Below are 19,915 nucleotides of genomic sequence, written 5' to 3'. Positions count from 1 at the left end.
TGAACGTTTCGCGCAATTTTCACCAAATTTTCACTAAAATCACCGACCGTTTCCGGAACCGTGAAAAAAAAAGCGCAGTTGCTACGGAAAATTGGCAGAAATTGGACTTTCTTCGACTAATAGAAGTTGGAGAACGAAAGGAAAACCCTCGACGCACAATTTCATTGGATATTTAATATCGATAATTGGCACTCTATGTCCGTGGCGAAGCATCGTTAACACGAGCCATCGGTAGTTCGAACACGACTTCGCATTAATTGGCACGGCGCATTGAAATTGCAACTGCAGTGCGGTTGCCTCGAGGACACTCCTGCGAGCTCGGAGGCGTCGTCGCAGGATACAACCGCCCGCCAGTTCGGTTGACATCGTATAACGAACTCGAGTTCAAGCTTAACAACGTAACGTAACAAGCAACACAGACGAGATTATTAATCGAATTGAAAAGCGATTCCGTCGACTTTCCAGCAAAGTTACCGTCATACGCGCGTGGCTTTCTTTCTCACCTTTCCGATGAATGGCCGAAACACCGATCACGGCTAATATATCAAACTTCTGGGTATGAACGTTCGCCGATTCAACGAGAACAGGGGAGTAACAGCGATTATGCGACGCCCTGTGTATTTTCGCGACCTCTTTTATCGTCATCCCTCATTTACCTAGACGCGCGGAAACTTCCAAGAATATCCGATGAACGTGACGTCTTCGGCCTGGAAATTATTTTCCAGGTAACAGCTCCTTGTACAAACTATGACCGAGTCAAATTACGTTCAGCTAGAGTACGTTCGTGGAAAGTCTCTAGCGTACTAGCTCATCGAGGAGCGTTAGAGGGTAAAGAGGATTCAACGTGCAAATTTATGGAAGGAAAAACGAAATATTCTCTTTGTCGCGGCGCAGAGGAAACAAAAATTTCCGACGAGCAGCAGTCGCGTAATCAACGGGAACGTTGCCTAGCTTGTCGCAATCAACGGTGAAATCGCGGAACCGCAGAAACGTAGGTGCCCGTGAGCCGAGATTTTAATGAAAATTTACATTCACCGCCGGTGTTCCCGGAATGCCTGTCAGACTCGGTGAGTCGTGCATCTTCCCGAGAAAATCAGCTTAACTCGGTTACCGTGTGGGAAGAAGATGATTCGCGATGTGGTTGCTCGTAAGTGGACCAAGGGTCGAACAGGCGGGCAAACCGCCTTCGAGATTCGTTCTCTCGGTTCGACGAACATCTGGCTGTTATGGCGGTTTAGTAATTCTTATGTAACGCGGCTTCCCCAAGATCGCGATGCCGATTTGCATAATCGAACTCGCCCGTTTGGTCTCTCATGCTGCTAACAGCTACGCCAGCTAAACGCAGTTTCGGCATCTGCGGCGTTAATAAGAAAGTTTCTCGGCATTAATTCCATTAGGTTCGTTTAATCGACGCCATGGCAGCGACTTTCGTGACTGTCTGTTTCAACGGCCCGCGCTGAAATACCGATCGGCTTGGCCTAAGAGGTCTAGGTAAGTAAATACGAATTTCTAAGGGCACCAGAAGTCGTCGACTCGTTATTAGTTCATTACACAGCTAGTTAATTTACTCCGAGTCTATCGACCATTGCGTGGAATAAATTTCGCGAGCTTACCCGCTAGGAAGATGGCGAAACATTTTGGACTTTGATCTTCGATACTGCTCCGAGGCAGGAACACGCTTTATAATTAACTTTTGCCGGAGTTCCTTTTGCATCTCGAGTTTCAGCCGACGCTCGTTAGTGGACGGAGAACGGCACTCGCCTCGATTAACTATTTCCTTGTCTGACACCGATCGGTGAATCTATCATTGAAAAAAATCTTTGGTGTAAAGCGAATTTTATCTGTGAGTTATAGCATGATATGATAATGATAATTTTCGGAAAGAGAAAATTCGATGATTTTATAATTATCGTCTTGGCGATCGATCAAATTGTTGGTACGTTTAATCAGCCGACAAGTTTTTGATCAATCGCCCATCGTGTTACTACACAAGCTACGCGCCAAATAACGAATGATCAATTAAATTACGCGACCTTTGCCAGTTTAATAGCCCTAATTACTAACTTAACGGACTCAATGCGCTCTCCTTGTACAATGAAAATCACGCTTGTACGGTCGAGATGAAAGCTGGCTCTAGTCGATAAATTTCTGGCAAAGCATGCTTATTTAATCGTATGCATTTGTAAAAAGCTCGCGCTCATAGAAACCGATCAACCGATCAAAAGCAAAGCAGAATAATGAATTTCGTTAGGCTATTTGGCATTCTATACAGATTCTGTGCTATAGCATAGTTAATCAATTCTGTAACCTACTTGATAATATTCTATATACTGCACTATTCAATACGCTAAAATAAATAGCCTGTTAAACGAAAAATACAAACTTTTGCCATTTTGTTGGAAAAATAATGAATTCATTTTTTCTACCTATAATACGTATCTCTCTGTAATATGGTTCTTTTCCAAGAAACATATTCATCACGTTTGATTCGAGGAGTATGAAACTTCGAATGCACTTTATTCGAAACATGAAAATCTGAAAAGGCAATGTAACGATCGTTTCTACTGACTGAATAATTCGCTTCGACCGATATTAACCGAAAAGAAAGTCGACGACGAACTGGAATCCGAATCCCAGCGGATCGAGAAAGTCACTGGTGAACAAAGGACGCATCATCTAGCCCAAGCTTCTATCTTGTGGTTGAACTAACCCCTATTCTGTCCAAGTAAATGATGCGGAAACTCTGAAGCCTGCATAAGGACGCGCTCTCCTGAAAATGCACCCGAAAATGAAGGCAATTTACAGCCACGTAATTTGCGAATGTCCGTGGTGCACCTTTATCTAATAATAATGAAACTTTGGCACCGTCTGCTAATAATTGATCCTGCATTTCAATTTAATCTCAACGTGTAGGAACTTAATATACATATAATCTGTATGCTATGTATATATACAATATACAACCCTTCGTGACAAAATTTCTAGCAAAAATTGGTTCGATTATGTTTGTCGCTGTACATAGGCTATCTGTAAGAGTTACGGTAATATAATATCGCGACCCAATAATTTTCCAACTTGAATGAGATAATACGGTAACTTTGGAAGGTTCTGATAATTTTCTAAAATATAGCTATACAAATTTACTTAAATTTCCATACGTATCTTGAGATCTCTGGACGAGAGTGTAGTTTCATAAAAGTCCGATGCTCCCGGTGGACAAATTTTCAACTTCTTAATATTTAACACACAGTTTTCGTGGAAACGTCAAACTCGCGAAACTTTCTCACAAAGTTTTCGTTTATTTCTAGTGAACCAAGTCGATCGTATATCTGTTCGCCGACGTGCCTGTTATCAATGATACAATCGCGTTTACGGCACTGGAAAATTCTCCGGAGTAATATTCCGGCAGAATGTTTCGCAACATTGCATCGCCCGTGGCGCAGGATCCTGCCGACATGGTGATTCATGGAAGCGGTTGGTCAAAGGGCAAACGAACTGCTTACCGAACTGAAAATTTATATATTCGAGATACCAGGACTATCATAGGGAGGGACGCCTGAGAAATTTGTTGAACGATCGTCGAGGGTTGACCGGTCCCTCGTTTCGCGTACCATAGAATTTGAAACAAGCATTACTTTCGACCTTGTCCTTTTCTTTTATGAAAAGTAAAAAATCGCCTACGGTAAATGAAAACATAAAAAATTATACTCTCTGTCCCTCGCTTATAATAGAACTTTCGTCGAAATATCTTTATCCTTATCCTTATTCTCAATTCAATCTCTTTCTTCCGTGAAAGCCAAATATCGTTTAAAAAACCACGAAACGATCGAAAATTGTTCTTTGTGTTCCTTACTGGTAATAGAACCTTCCCCAAAGTAACCGTTACTTTTGATTCAGTTTCTCTCTACCATGAAAACCAAAAATCGTTCCAAAGATAACCGAAAAAAACCGAAGATCGTTCTCCTGACTGGTAATAGAACTTCCGATGTGTTGGATCGAGTCGACGTTCCAACTGGCTACGTAAACGAGCCTCGAAAATTCCCGTTCCGCTCGAGCAAGTTAGATCGCTATCGAATTCCGTATAAGCGACGCAACAATGCCGTAATGTTTTCCCATGGAATGGCGATAAACGTTTTATAGACGAATACGTATAGGATAAAAAGATAGAGGGACAAAAAAGATAAAGAGCAGAAGAGAGACGGGGCAGAGAGCAGACGTATCGAATAGCGTTTTTCGCGAGAAAATGAGATTCCCAGGCTTTTCTACAACCTGTGCGAACGTACTGCCTCCATTTCCCTAGCCGATTCTATGTTTCAAGGCGCTGAACGTGTGAAACGCACACGCGCAGATGCGAGAACAACTAGGAAGTTGCCAGTGGCAAGTCGAAACAATTCCAGAGAATATCGATCATGAAATACACCGATAAGATCACAATGGAGTTCCGTTCGAGTGGTTTTTCAAAATTTGTCAACCGTAAATTCTTGGAAAGCGTATTCCGAGGTGGAGATGCACGTTACCAGTTGTCTTTACGATCGCCAGACCCAGCTAGGGGTAGGTGGGTCGAATCCCCAGAATCGGTGCGTAATTTAATTAAATCGCGTATCGTCGGACATTCCACGGTCTGGTCGTTGTACAATTAAACATGGTCTAACGAACATCGAGCGTAGAAGGGATGCAAGGTCGACCCTTTTGGCGAATCCACGCTGGCCTAACTTTCTGCTCGATAAGATCCTTCGATCGCTCGTTCGACTTTGAAAGACCAGCAAGAATAGGCTGGCTACACTAGAGAATGCCAGTTCTTCGTGTACACGTTATTTTTACCTTGTGTAATAGTAAACTGAAATTCTCGAAAAGCAAATTGGTCAACTCCACTTTGTATTGGTTTCTTAATTTTGTTACACAAGTACCCTATCATATTATGTAATTAATTAACCTATATTATGCAGAATGACGGTGCACGTCGATATCGCTAAGCTCTTTCGATAAGTTGATTAACGAAAACCCTGGGAGAAAGCTTGTCGAAAGTCGCGGCTGATCCGCGAACGTATCTCAAGCAATCAGGCTATCCACGCTAAACAAATTTTGTTGCAGACGAAGACTAATTACGAAAATCTAATAAGATCAAGTGGTATATCGAATTATGGTTGTCAGGAGGAAATCAAGCCCAATTACTTGAATTCCCTGTAACAGAGCCAAAGATAGCGAATATCTGATCAGGAACATTCTACACAATTTAATCTAATATTATTAATGAGATTTTACAAGTCAACGAATATTATACGAATATTATATTATTACGAATGGAATTTTACAATTCTCTTTCACGATAGATATAAATGATGAATTATCGTGCAGAAATTAATTTCGACGAATTTCGCGTTATACATCGGATCATGTAACAAGCACGCTGTAATCTTAGAAATTTCGCTTCGTAAATTAATTGAAAGCCGTAAAATAGTTCAAGGTTCGTGGTTTAAAATAACCCTCGCATTGCCATTTCGATCTCATAGAAATGCCTAGGAGGAACACTTAGGAATTCGAAGAGAAATTCCTGCTAACATTCCCAAGCATGGTACACCTTTAAGAAGACCTCGTCGCCTAATAGAATGAAAGACAGCGCACTTTGTGCTTGACGAACGTTTCCGTGGTAACTTACGATTCGATTGGAGGAGGGGAATAGACTTTCCGGTTCCGATTCTGAAAATGACGAGTTGCACGTGCTTCGTGCACCGGTGGAATCTTTCTGTTGGGAAATTCGCCAAGGTTCGTTAGCTCACTCAATTTCAACGAAGACCTTTTGAAAAGCGTAACCGTGGTAGTAGTCGCTTGTTACAATAGTCGCGTTCGATATCGCTCATCGTCGATTGTTGTACGGACATGGAATCGAAGGCGATGCCTGCCTTTCTCTAGTTTCATAACGCCTACAACGGTTAAAGAATAGCTGGCCTGTCTTCGATGCAACGAACGAAGAGACAAAAAGGGAAAAACATTTACAACGTGCAAGGAAAAGCAAGTATCGAGATAAGGAGAAACGTCTCTGGAGAGACTGTTTTCACCGCTATCTTAGAGATGGTGGCGCTAATAGAATTCTAGAAGCTGTTAGAGGCCCATTCAGCTGGTTGATGGCCTCCCATTGAATCGTAACTTCTTTAAAAACCCAGTAACGCGGTCTTGCTCCTTCCAGCGGAGTTAAGGATCTCTTAAGACGTTTCGCGAAAGCAAAGGCGCGCGGTTTTATACGTGGAATCAAAGCGATCGAATTAATTTACGTGCCAGCATAATAACTAAATAATTAGCTCAGTGTCCCTATCCAAGAAACGTTCGCGCGACGAACAACGACAACTCGAGCTTCAAAGCGAACGCCGCGTCGTGAAACAGAGCGTTTGACACAAGCTGTTAACACGTGTACGGCTTGCCAGACATACCGACCAAGTCTGTCGATGTACAGGCAGCCCGCAAAGTGCATGCGGTGCACTGCAATGCAATATCTCGGCGATGACTTTAGGAATGCACGCTACGATTCTAGGGAACGTATAATACATATTTCGAGTCTGGATGTTTGACTGTTGCAGAAGTACGGGAAAATCGTCGACGTTTACCCAAATAGAGCACCAAATATTGATATTAAACGCATCAAAAGCAAGACAGCCACGCGAAATACGAATACCAAGAGAATATCTCGAGAGGAAATAAAACGTATTAATTAAATTAGTACCGGGAATATTAACGATACTGGGAAGAGAACGAGGCAACTGTCCTCTGTTGATCTATTACTCTACTTTATTTCTAATTCCGTAATATTTCTCTGAAGCCGTCAATCTCCGAAGGAGTTTAAGACGTTCCCCTCCCCAGACAGCAAAGTTGTTCATTAATTACTCGAGCCGGTTAATTACAGAATTCCTTTCCGGTGTACATCGTCGTGGAGCATCTCAGGCGCGCAGTAACCGGCGAACGAGTCTGCCGAGATTTCTCCCGGACTAAATTTTTCCCGTGCGCTGACACCATTAAACACCTTGAAAATAAATCAACCTGACCCGTAAATTTCCGCAGTTTATCGCGTTCTTTTTATGCAACGACTATTAAAACAAGACTTTGAACTTTTTTTCTCGCTTCTGCTTCCTTTTTTCCTCAACGTCGCGAAGCACGCGCAGTCGTCGTGAAAAATATCAATCGAGGCATTTTGAAATTTTTTCGACACCCTCTACTCGACCAAATATGTAAACGAAGAGCGAAAGTGTCTCTTGGATGATGGTCGTTTTCACGTGTCGAGCTCGTTCTCGCAACGAACGCCGTGAAACGGTCGCTCGGCCGGGAACAGGATAGAAACGGACGAGAGAACGTTGAACACGCGACGACCACTTTGAAAATCATCGTATAGCGAGAGAGTGGTTAGGAGGGGTCAAGGGGTGCTTCGCTGCCGCTTGCTCCAGTTAAGTCGAACTGCTGACTGTACCACCGGGTGACGATCCGACAGATGCTTCTCTACCATCAAAAGCTCTCGTTTTTCTACCACTCACGAGTCTCGTCGCTTCTTTGGATTCTCCGTCTACGTCGAGAAATCTGTCTTCGAAACGATCCTCGTTGGAGACGAGCGGAGATACATCCATTTGAGAAACGTAAACGTTCCGCTACACTTTGGGGTGGCGAATGATAATAGAGAGAAAGTGCAGGTCAAGGAGTACTCCTCTCAAGAGCTGGAATGCAGCTCGCCGCACACCAAAACCACCCTTTCGATCCTGTTTCCTTGTCCGGCCACTGACACCAACTTACTTCCAAGCAAATGTTCGATAATTCCTTGGCCAGCCTCTGTTTGTGCCACGCCTTGCACGGCTGAACAGAAATTAGTGGCAGGTATATAGAATCTTGTAGTTGTTGCTAATCGCTAAACGTTTCTCGGCGTTGTAGTTTCCAACTACGCTGCGATTTTGCTCGCGAATAAATTGAACTTTGAACGTTTAACGTGCAACGGTAGTTCCCAACCAGTGCATTGTAAAGAATCGATCTCGGCTACTTTTCAACCTTTTTTAACAACGAACAAATTAATTTCCTACGGGCATCCGGCGCCGTTGGAACGAGCACAGAAATCATAATTGATTCGACTAATTTATGAAAAACGTCGGAGGAAGCGAATGAATTCATAAAGCGCAAGAGAGCGTGGAAAACGGAAGGAGACAGAGAAAGCCAGGAGAGAAGATAAGAAGAATAAGAGAGGGAAGCAGGATAGAGCTCGTTATTATCCTCTGGAGACAGCCTGCGGAATTCCTGAGGAACAGTTTCACGTACTGTACGGCCACAATGCGAGCGACACTCAGCGCGTAAAGCCATTATTATTATTGGCGTTACTATTGTTCCATTTTGTTCTATTATGCCGCCATTTGTGCTTCAAAAGTACCGTGAAACGGTTGCGAGCAGTAGAACAACAAATGAATTCTGACATCTATCTCCGTGGGCGGTTCTTGCTATTGGAAAAATGTCGTTTGTTTAAAAGCCCGCTGCAATTATTTGCCGGTCGATCGCGTTTGAAAATCGGTCCGAAAACGACTCGACCTCGAGTTGCTCTCTCTATTCGGGTCAGCCATTCGGTTGGCAAATGAATGGTTGAAATATTCAAAGGTAATCGCCACGCGTGCGCCAGCCGTGCGCTATTAACATGCGAAAATTTATCGCAATCCCGATCGAGGCTCAATCCGTTAGTGGATATAACTGATCAGTCTTACGAAAATGTATAGCTCGGTCGTTTGTATTCGATATCACCGACCTAAGCACCCTGCCAGGCAAAACTTCCCATTTGACGAAGACAAATGTGTATTTGTGTGCCGGACAAAATTTCATTTCCAAGAGTCCCGAGGATATTGGCACGGACTGCTGTAACTACTTCGTAACTTTCCTCCAGTTCAAGTTATAAATAAAGCGATCGCATCGTTGGAGAAATCGATCAATCAACGGGAATGCGACTTATCGTTCGTTAAAAAATTATATTTCTCGGATAATAAAAGAAGAGACTATGTTGTTCGGATGCAACGCAAAGGAAATTACGTCGGAGACGGTTAATGAAAAAAGTAGGAACAAACTGTAACCTTTGTTACGCGATCAGAGCAGCTGAACTCTGTAATTCTGTATTTTATGTCACGGTAAGTTGTTCGTCTGTGTTACAGGTTTTTCCTTCAAAATGAAAATCGACTTAAACATAAGAGACGGTAATACGTCAAAGGAGTAAGATGGAATAAAGAGCACGAACATTTGCCTCTACGTTTACACCGCTGACTCAGCGTGTCTGCTCCGTTTCAAATTCGTTGTTGCACAGAGAAATTATTCGCTTATCGAGTTACGTGCCTTCGGTATGACTGCTTGTGTCCCACTTTCGTTGCAAACGGCATTCGATTCGTGAACGCACGGTTCCTGTCGGCTACGCGAATTCGATTATCCTTCGTTCGATCACTCGATAATTGCGAGAGATCGCAGATCGGTGTACGGAGGGAGACGCGGACGTTCGAAAATCAAGCAGACAGTCGATTTATGAAACGAATGACGGAGAACTCGACGCGACATCAAGCATTCATCGGTGCATCGTTTAATCGAACGATTGTGGAGCGTGACTGGCTTTGGTCCGGTTAAATTCGACGGAAAATAGCGTCGACGCGAAATTAATCACGGCTACGATACCTCGTTAACTTTTCTGTGTTCAAAGTGCCGACACAAGCTTGTAATTATCTCTTTGCCGCGCAAGGAAATAATACTAGATATCGTTGTTGCGAAAATTTATCTGTTTAACACCCTACCAACAATACGTAGAGAATTATTCGAGAAGAACAGAGAAACAACCGAACCATTTTTTCCACGAACGATACGCGTTAATCGCTCTGTTCCTACGAGATTATTCAGATTTCGTCCGGATTAAGTTCTTTCTTTTCTTTTTAGCTGGCATTTCTGGATGAAATCCATGAACGTGCCAAATCCGGAAGACCGGATCTCGTATATCGAAGAACCAGCATGGGAGTACAATGTTCGGGAGAAATACGAAGGTCCGGAAAAGGTTCGCCATAAATCAAACGCATCGATATTGGCGTTGGTTTAATAAATGACCGTAAAGCGTAGAAAAAGGGGAGCACAGTTCGTTCCCCTGTATTTCCAGCGTATCTGAGACACGCTATATATGATTTACATGAGAAATCAACGCTATCACGGATGCTACTGGTTGATCAGAACGTTTGCAAAATATCCGATATTGCGACAAAATACATTTTATCCCATCGCTTTCAACACTACTGCTCGATAAGCTCGCCTTTCTCTCTCTCTCTCTCTCTCTCTCTCTCTCTCTCTCTCTCTTGAAATAAAACAGAAAATTTTAGTACGAATGAAGAAATCAACGTTATAAGTAATAATCATCGATCAATGATTATGCATGAACGCAACGACAGCTTGGCGAAGGGTATGAAAAGTTATCTGAAACGGAAAAAGCAGCAACTGAATAGCAAAGTAGTTCACAGACCGTGATAAAACTCGTTTGAAACTCGTAAAATGATTTCCAGTCTAAGTTTGATACAATTTGCATATGCAGTATATTTCAGTAACGTCCTCTCACCTTTATTTCCAATACAATACCAGCTTCGTATATGCCTCGACTTCGGCTTTCAACTGCAACTGCACCGCCAGTTTCTACGGCGACCGATTTTCCGACGATTAAGTACATTACTCGTAATGACGGTCCAAGGGGTTCAAAGGATGCTCCGCCGTCCTAACCAGTGGCTAGAAGTGGGGAATGCGCTATTCTCTCGAGGGTACAATCGACAAAACGGTTCTCGCGGAATTCACTACTCCATCTCGTACAACTAGCCAACAATTAACGGTATATACGGGCGTTCCGACGTTTAAAAATCAATGCAGGATTCACCGTGTCCTTCGAGCTGGAGCAAACGCGCGACATACGCGATATACGCGATCTAAGATCAAACGTCGATACGCCACCGTTTCGCGTGAAAGGTTAGAAGAAAAACGTACAGATGGTGCGAGCTATAGACACACTGCGACGCAAAAAGCTACGTTTGCTTACCAAGTTACACGCGTCGGGACCTCCGCATCGCGCACCATTATTCTGCCAGTCGTCGCTGGATCACCTATCGCACGGTAACATACTTCGCAGATGCGGTAAACGCGAATATTACAAACGCAAAGAAAATTTTCACTCGTCTCGTTATCTACCGCGACTCTCGACACCGTTCTCCTTTTCAATTCGACTGGATCCACTCGCCAGGGATTCTAAATTCTCGATGGAACGTCCTACAACGTATTCGGCTACGGATATCGAAGAGGCGAGTGTATCCAAGACGAGATACAACGAGGTAAACGCGGATAAAAACGACACACCTCTGTGCCAGCGACGACAGAGTTGATGCGGACCGCGGAAGGGAGGCTGCGAAACTGAGATGAAACCACGGCGCAACCCCGGTGCGCGCGCGCACCAAAACCACCCCCGGAATACACGGAAGCAGCCCGGCCGAACGAACACTACCCCTCGTCCGTCCCCACTTAGTTCTCTCCAGGACTACCACGACGAGGACGACGACGATGCTCCCGCTTCCATTTTTCCTCTGTCCCGCTCCTTTGTCCTCCTGCGTCTTCTCTCTCGGTCTTCTTCCTGCCGTTTGATCGCGAAACATCTCCTATACGAATCCAAGTCTTTTTAATTTTTATGAACAATTTTATGAACAATATTTTTTTGTTATCTTTAACCGATGCATCCTTCTCTGTAACTTTGTCTACTTTACGATACATCTTTTCTTCTCGCTATCTCATTGCCGCGCAATCTTGATCGATCGATTCGCCCATTAGCAAGTGGTTTGTAGATCGAAACAATTTGAAGTTAATTGCGAGGACACCACGGAGTATAGTATCAAACTATGGTTCAAAGTTGTTTGGAGGCTACTTCGAAACTGTAGATTTATATATATAAATCACCACGAATAACCGTTCGAAAAGGAAAGTAACGAAGAGTATCTCGATTGACGTTAAACGTTCACGTAACGAGAAAACCGACGTGACTCGTATGCCGAATGTTCGAAATTTGATACTTTGGATTCGTACACAATAGCTGGTCGTGAAAAAAGAGAAAAGAATAATACAACGAACTGGAGGCTTTTCGGGCCAGTGAAATTCACGCGATTAGAGCCCACGTGGGTAAAGCTCAATGACTCGTCGATGATGCTACAACAATGTTGCTCATTCCAACGACTTTAATTGGCAATTGCGAGGCTGTTAGCAAAACTGCGCTTTTTTGCATCCAGTTAATCGAATCGCTCTCTGGTAGAGAGCCTTCGCCTATTTCCAATTATCCGCGATCCTCACGTTAAATCGCTGATTGACCAATACCAAACGAACTTTTTCCTACTTCGTCTCGTAAGAATAATTAGAGACCTTCTGAGCATCCTAGATAGCGCGTATGCGATTAAACTCGCTACGAAACCCGTATAAATCGAATATGTATACAATGATATATGAGAATTTAAATTAGCACGTATCCTGTGTATTGTCGATAGTGTACGTAATTACAAGAAGGAGGATGTAAATAAACAAACCGGAAACATAAACGAAAAAGCAGGAAATGAAAATAAATAAAACGAGGTTGTAAGCAAACACGCCAAATATATGAACAAACAAAGAAAAAAGGTGAATAAGTGAATTTTCTAAGCGGAACAAGGTCATCGACGCATCACGATCTTCGTATGAAAGTTTATTTTCCATTCGGTGTGTCGCATAAAGCGGCGCGCGATTAAATAATCCCGGCGTTACATCTTTTCACAATTTAGGGAGCATGGAAGTTTGGACATTAGATGGAAACCAAGAGACCGAGTACTCAGGAAAGCTTCTCCGAGAGGAAACCTTGCCGGGGCTCTATACTGGCGATCCTTAATAAAAATGTACGGTCATGGAGCGTAACCGTAGGTGGTGAAGATTGATGAAAGTATAGAAAGGAAGGACGGTGTGTTGCAAGGAAATTTTTCTTTCGTCGAATTTGCCAAAATCAGTCGACGTTAACCCGGATCGCTAACGGAATTCCAATCAGCCTGCGGTTCTCTTTAATTAACGAAGGGTCAGAACGAAAAGTGGCAAGAGCTAAACGAACGTAATCGTTCTCGGGCATAGATTAAAATTTAAGGTGATGTTCTAGTTGCGCGGAGTTTCACAGCTTTCCCTCTCTCTCTCTCTATCTATCTATCTATCTATCTATCTATCTATCTATCTATCTATCTCTCCATCTATCTCTCCATCTATCTATCTATCTATCTCTGTAATCATTATATACTTACGAGTCAACGAGACGCATTCTCGAAACACGAAGTTACCCGTTGTCTGCGAAAATTAAGTTCCCATCGCGTTTCATCGAAGAGCTGAACAAACGGCGAAGCTCGATACTACCAAAGCTCTACTAAATATCTTCCAAGGGAAACATTTATTTGACGGTTGCAAAAGCACGAAAGTCGTGTCGCGAGCTGTTCAGCGGCGCTTCAAGAGCTTGAAAATGTCGGCCAAGTGTCAAAATCGATGAACATATATCTTAAAAGCGATGTATCCGGAACAGGAGGAGCATCAGGCGTATTCGCGACGTGCTGAAATGTAAAAGCGATTCCACCTAGACAATTTCCACCGACTCGCCTCGAGATAAAAAATTCATTTCCCTGGAAGCACCTACTACTTCGAAGGAATCATTCTCGCGACTTCGCCACGCAGTTTCTTCCAATACTTTCGTCCGTTTCCAAGGATCCTAACAGGGCGTTGCCGTAATTACACAGCCTCCTATTCAGAGTTGCCTCGAGCGTATCCCAAGATGGCAATTCGTCTCCATTCTTCGACTCGGAGCGGTCCAACTTCCTTCGAGCATCTTGCGTGCTCCACGTCGGCGATTCCTCTCGGCTTATCATCTCGTCGAATTTATTTTTCTCGATATTACCATCCACGCGCAAGCTAGACCGACCCGGTGAACTTCCTGAAATTGAAAAATCGATCGCCGTATTGTTTGCACGGCGTTACCAGGTTCCGTTTCGAGAAAAAAACCAATCTCGCGCTGCTGGTAAATTGTTGCCACGTTCGTATTAAGCAATCGAGTGCCTCGAAACGAGGCGGGAGTAAATCAAGTGGATCGCGAGTCGGGTTAAAATAATTGACTTTATAAAGGATGGTAAATGGAATGACTATTTCAGCATAAATACAGTGGCTCGCGAAAAGGTTGTCTTCTTTGCCTGTAGTCTTCGTATGTACGTGTAAGATTCTATACATATATACAGTTTCATATTAATTTCAAATTTCACCGATATCATGACGATACGAACGCGTCATGTTACACTGACAAGAAAATTCCAAAATATTCTATATAAGACACAGAATGCATACCTAAAACATGCCACTGTATTTCTAGAATATATCACGAATAAAATAACCTTTGATAGCGTCCCATATTGGGGCGCGATATTTTCTAAGGCTGATCGTGCCTGCGATAGAATCGATCGAAGAATTCCAGGAGGACAACGAGTTCGAGTCCCAGACGTTACACGGACGTCGTCTTCTCAACGCGTTACGTCTCACAGTGTCATGCATCTCCTGTATCTCTCTCTCCAGCTGTTTCTGATGCTCCGCGATGATTCGCCGCTCGCGAAATCCTGGCGACAGACGCACGGCGGAATCCAGGAAATCCGATTCCGGTCTGAAACGAACAAAACGGAATTCGTTATACATCGAGTAGCAACCAAAGGAAACCACGCCCATTAACGACTCGTTAAAAGCGAGGATCTTCTTAGACAGACGGAACCGTACCTCGGTCTGTAGACTTGAATCGGTGAACTGGATGTATACAAGCAGGTGGTCTTCTTCGAACGACGAGAGGATTCTCTGGCCACACGTTGCACCATTTCCAACACGGCCACTTGCTCCTCCCGTGGCAAAAGAGCGGCGACTTCTTGCAGAACCTAGAGAGAAGAAAAAGTTTCGTACTGACTTTACATCCTATCCACGATTTAGCTCTGCACGTCTGGAAGATTTCAAGGAATAGGATAGCCTCCGAGTAGATAAAACGAAAAAGTATTTCCTCGTGTTTTTAAAACACTGCTGATGACGTTAAAACAGCGTAGAAAGGTTCCTTTTATTTAACGAAAAATTCGTTCTTTGCTAAGAATCTTTGGTAACTTCAGCAGCGCTAAAATTCCCCTTTGTTCGATGGTTGAACGAGAGGAAGGTGGTGCTCGGCAGTGGCGCGTAGAACCTGGTTCGGCGGTAGCTAGGATTAAACTTAGTTTCGAAGCGCAAAACGCATTTTCCATAAGCATAAGGGGGTCCCGGTGAATCGGGTTGTCGCTCTTTAAGTAGAAAGTTACTTGGCACATGGAAGACGGAGACGAGGGGCAGGAGCCAAGAGCTCCTCGGTGTGCAAAACGCGCGAGAGCGCTCCGGGAAAGTAAATACGTGTCCATTTTTTCCCTTTTTATTCGTCTTCAGTGGCTCTGGAAAAACATACATCCGGAGTGCCAGAAACACGAGCGAATCTCTCTTTTTACTCCATCTTCGAGACTGTTTCGTGCATCAGGTTCGAACGATTCCTCGGCAAAATCGTTGAAAAATACATATGAAGAATCGCTGACGACCCGGGAGTAATCCAATCGAAAGATCTTTGCAAACAAGCCCGCGATCCGCCAGCGAAAACTGCTTCGATTTCACGTAGACTGATTGGTACGACAAACAGAATGAAAATTTCTCACAGTCACGATCTGGGGGGAAATTCCATGACAACATCACGACGCACGGAGGGGAATCGTTCGCGAGATAAAAAGTTCGAATGTATCGTCCAAAGGAAAACTTCTTTCTGAAACAAAACTGTGCACAAGAATGTTGGAGAGATCGATTTCCATCCAAGCGCTACCACATTCCCAAAAGGCTACCACGGCAGAGGTACACGCAACCGGAAATTAGTTGAAATGGAAACACATGGTGACCTCCGAAGGTCGTCTCTTCGCTGCTAGGAACAAACAAAGCGAAAAATACGATCGCGCACTTTCATTCTTCTCGATTGCGTAAAAGTTTAACGATATTAATTCAAGAAAAACTTCTGTGATCATTCGAGTTTCATTCGTTGAAAAAGATCGTCGAGGACTCTACGACGAAGTTATCGTTACCTCGAAGAAACTCACGATCTATCGTAATAATAACGCAAAGTCGAAGAAATATCAAACCATATCTTGCGCCGATGTAATATTACGAAATGAAATATGTAATAGAAAAGCATATCTTCCTTTAGGAAAGTCTGTCACCCGATGGACAGAACAAACTTTGAGGAGCTTTGAAAACGTTAAATTCTCTACTTACTCTCGTGGGAGATACGAACGAGGAAAGAATCGAGTGTCGTTTATTTTGTTCGAAAGAACAGCTCTAGACGCCGATGCCTCGAACGATGGGGACGTTAATCAGGTAAGTAGGAACCGACTCGGAACCTCTATAGAAGAATTCCGCTCTAACTGTACCATTCTGTACGCGACGGGGGAATTGGACAGAGTTTTATTGATCTTACGTGGAAGTCTCGCTATGGATGCCGCAGATCTGACCACTTTTGAGGCAGAAAGCATCCTCCAAATTGTTGAAATCATTCATCCTCGAATTCTTCCGTTATAACTTAACATTCCGATTAACAATGAAAAAATCTATATGAAATTTTATTCTAAAAGAAAAGCGAAAATATCGTTCGGTACGATGAAAGGTAGGCAGGTTATTTGGTTCGACTCATGTTACTTCACCCAAAGAAAACAGGATCGAAACAATTTCGCAGTGAATGACGTTAGTCGTGGAAAATAGGATCCCAGGACGTCTGACGAAGAATTTCGTCGGTGCTGGTTTATCGGCCAGGATATCGACCAAGGAGGATTTTGGTCTAACGTCCACCCAACGCGTGTAAACTCGTTGACACCTATTAAGCTTGGTTTAACTCGATCCTCCGAGCCCTACGAATGCTGACACGTTTAAGGTTCTCTGGAGACTCGCTAACCTTTAAGAAAATCCCTTTGATCCTGAGGCGAAATCTCATTGAGAAAGTACGCGGAAACAGGCGAGCAGAGGGAACGATTCTCCTGACGGACAATAAAAAAAAATCGGCCTTCGTAAGTGCGGGTTCGTAAGTGCGGGTTCGTGTCCTCTCATTTACAACTCTATCGCTCATCTGTTTCCAGGGGAGCAAAGTGCCTTCTGTCTAATTACCCCCTGAGTTCGATCGAAAGTTCTCGTAATAGCTCGGAGAAAATTAAACTGTCGAAGACATATCAGAATGTCATTTTGATAGATTGATAGATAAACGTTCAAAGAAGTTGGAGCTAAAATTACATTGCAATCGTTAAAAAGCGATTAGAATTTCTATTCTGGATTCGTTTACCGGAACGTCTACATCTATCCTTTAACTGTTCTCTCTGATTTTCTCTTTACAGTCGTCTATTCGTTCATTGAATAAAAGACGTTACTAGCGATCGACACGTCCAACAAGATATTTATATCATTTGAAAGCTGAAAGAACTGCAAAATGATCATATATACGGTAAAATGAACATTAAATCCAGAAGATACGAGTATAGGTAAGAAGGTATATAATAAGATTCATACTACGGATATTTCCAAGATAAAGTAATTTCCTACGTTATGGGACAACGCATGCGATGATACTTTTTGACAGTCTATCGATATCGTTTGCGAGAGCATCGTTCCCATCGCTACCTTTATGGACGTCGTTGTGGCAACAACCTTCTTGTCGTTATTACGGTAACACGATCCTTTGAAGTAACATCGCAGCCCGATTTTATGATCTCTCCGTAAACCGAGGTTTCACTTCGCAGTTTCTCGTCGCCGGCTTTCCCGAAGCATTAAACCGGATTTCAAACTGCCGCTCGAAAATGCAAGAAAAACGGAAGTCGTTTTGACGCGGGCTAAAAAGCGGACCCGTTCGTAAAACGCGAACGTCTTTTTAGCCGTCCCTTTGATTACGCCCGTTTCAAATTTAATCTTAAGCGTAGACATCCTGGACGAACGCGTTTTTCCCAGCTGCTCGTTCTCTCGAAATTATTCTTCATGTTAATTAACAATTACCGTTGCGCGTAACTGTTTACGAATAAACGTTGCTTTATTAAAATTGAAAGAGTAACACGATCCAGAACAAAAGCTGATTTCTCTGCGCCACCGACGACGATTTAAATAATTTGTTATAATCTCGGTCAATACTGTAATCGTATAGTCGGATGTTTCGTGTGAAATTTAATAAAAGGGCCGATTTAATATACACGTTCCATTAACTCTTATTTGCGCCCCGATTAAAAGTCAATTTATATTCGTCAAAGATTTATGCGAACGGAAAGAGGAACACAAGAGGGGCCGGTCTCTTAACAGCGACGTGTGAGCGACGTTTAATTCGCGTTGTCAAGGAAGAAGCCTCCTGGTGAGAGATAACCCTTCGTCATACATATATACATATATACGTACGCGCACATACGATCACGCGTTGCACGCGCTTAAAGCCTTACGGAACTTTTGGCTCTTTCTCGCTTCTCCCGTTACAACAACCTTTCGAATTTGATTCGATCCTCCCTTTCTTACCTTTAATCCTGTCCGTGAAAAAGCATTAACGACCGATTCAATGGCGTTCTACCGGCGCGAAATTCATAAAGATCGGCGGTTTTTCTATCTAGGGTAGCTGGTCTTAACACGGTTACCAGCGTCGCTATTAAATCGACTGAGACTCGATTATACAAGCGGAGGATAATGGGCCGCCGCGCGTCAGAGAAGAAGCGGATCGTCGGAAATGGCGGAACTCGAGCAACGAAATCTGCAGTTCCTTCAAGTTCCGCCTCGATATTATTGTCGCAGAATCTGGTGCGATTCGACGTCGTTCCAACGTGTTCACACGGCGGACACCCCTGTGAAATTACTGTCCTGGAATTGCCTTCGTGCACCGGAAATCCGTGCTCGTCTAATCTAATGAAACTGCGCGAACTGTGTGTAATTAAGCTGCCTCGCGTCTGCTGCGCGCGGAATGAAAGCTGAGCCGAAACTCCAAACCGAGCAAACACAGTAGAACGCGAAGGACCAGGAACGCAAGTTTCACCGCGGAAATTACTCCGACAAATAATCGGCCATCGAACCTATACCGCATTGCCGTATGATATACTGGTCAAAACGCTTGCAACTGCCACCGGCGTTTGATTTACATACGTTCAAATTGCTGAATTGCCCGTACGACAGTACAGAAATTCGGTACTTCGAAATATCCATCCTGCGACGTAAGACAAATTTCGATCGAAGGATTGCTTAATCTCTCGGCGATATACAAATACGAGGAACTTCTTCGACTACCTTTCTCTCGTTGCGGTAGTTTATTCGAAAGCTTAAACTGTTCTCGATATGTTTGCGAGGACACTGCAGGTTGCAAAAATATCCGAAAATATCTAGAACGGAGAATGTTGAGTTAAGTTAAAGCGGACACGAAAGTTGAGGCAATAAGAAGAAAAATCACGAAAATACGAGAGAGGTTGTAAAGTTTGAAAGTTAGACAACTCACCCTGAACTTGCCGAGGGAGACCATGGCGGAAATCAAATCGCCAGGACCACGATGTCGAGCTCGCGATCTGCTCATCGACGCGACGTATGTCAAAGGGCTGGCATCCCTCAATTCCGTGTGTCCTGCAACCCCTAACGAAAATATTGATTTTGCGCCACGTACCGCATATACGTAACTTACGTAAACGCTTCTGTGATCCGGTGACCGAACATCGAGACATGGACCAGAAATTTGCCTACGTCACCGAACGGCGACGTTGATTTAAAACGCGAAGCCCAAACCGCTCTCTCCCCAGCAACTCGCACGGTTGATCTATCGCTCGGCATTTTCAGCTCGAATTTTACG

The 19,915-nt window shown here is 43.6% G+C and overlaps 1 protein-coding gene across 5 annotated transcripts in view; it reads right to left on the bottom strand.

Annotated features, from left to right (window-relative positions):
• The window catches only part of LOC117154799 (uncharacterized), an 86,780-nt gene that overhangs the window by 58,397 nt on the left and 8,468 nt on the right, over positions 1-19,915 (bottom strand). The window contains exons 12-18 of one of the 5 annotated variants that reach the window (XM_076622930.1): positions 19,571-19,701; positions 14,806-14,957; positions 14,433-14,695; positions 13,688-13,981; positions 11,051-13,604; positions 10,583-10,746; positions 1,614-1,801 (exon numbers count right to left, since the gene is read on the bottom strand). In XM_076622930.1, coding sequence (XP_076479045.1) covers positions 13,701-13,981; positions 14,433-14,695; positions 14,806-14,957; positions 19,571-19,701 — 827 coding nt within the window. In that variant the 3' untranslated portion in view covers positions 1,614-1,801; positions 10,583-10,746; positions 11,051-13,604; positions 13,688-13,700. The other 4 variants (XM_076622929.1, XM_033330082.2, XM_076622931.1 and 1 more) reach the window with 4 other exon arrangements.

Source organism: Bombus vancouverensis, chromosome 11, assembly GCF_051014615.1.
Source record: "Bombus vancouverensis nearcticus chromosome 11, iyBomVanc1_principal, whole genome shotgun sequence".
Taxonomy (NCBI): Eukaryota; Metazoa; Arthropoda; class Insecta; order Hymenoptera; family Apidae; genus Bombus; species Bombus vancouverensis.
This window is presented reverse-complemented; position numbering and strand designations above follow the sequence as displayed.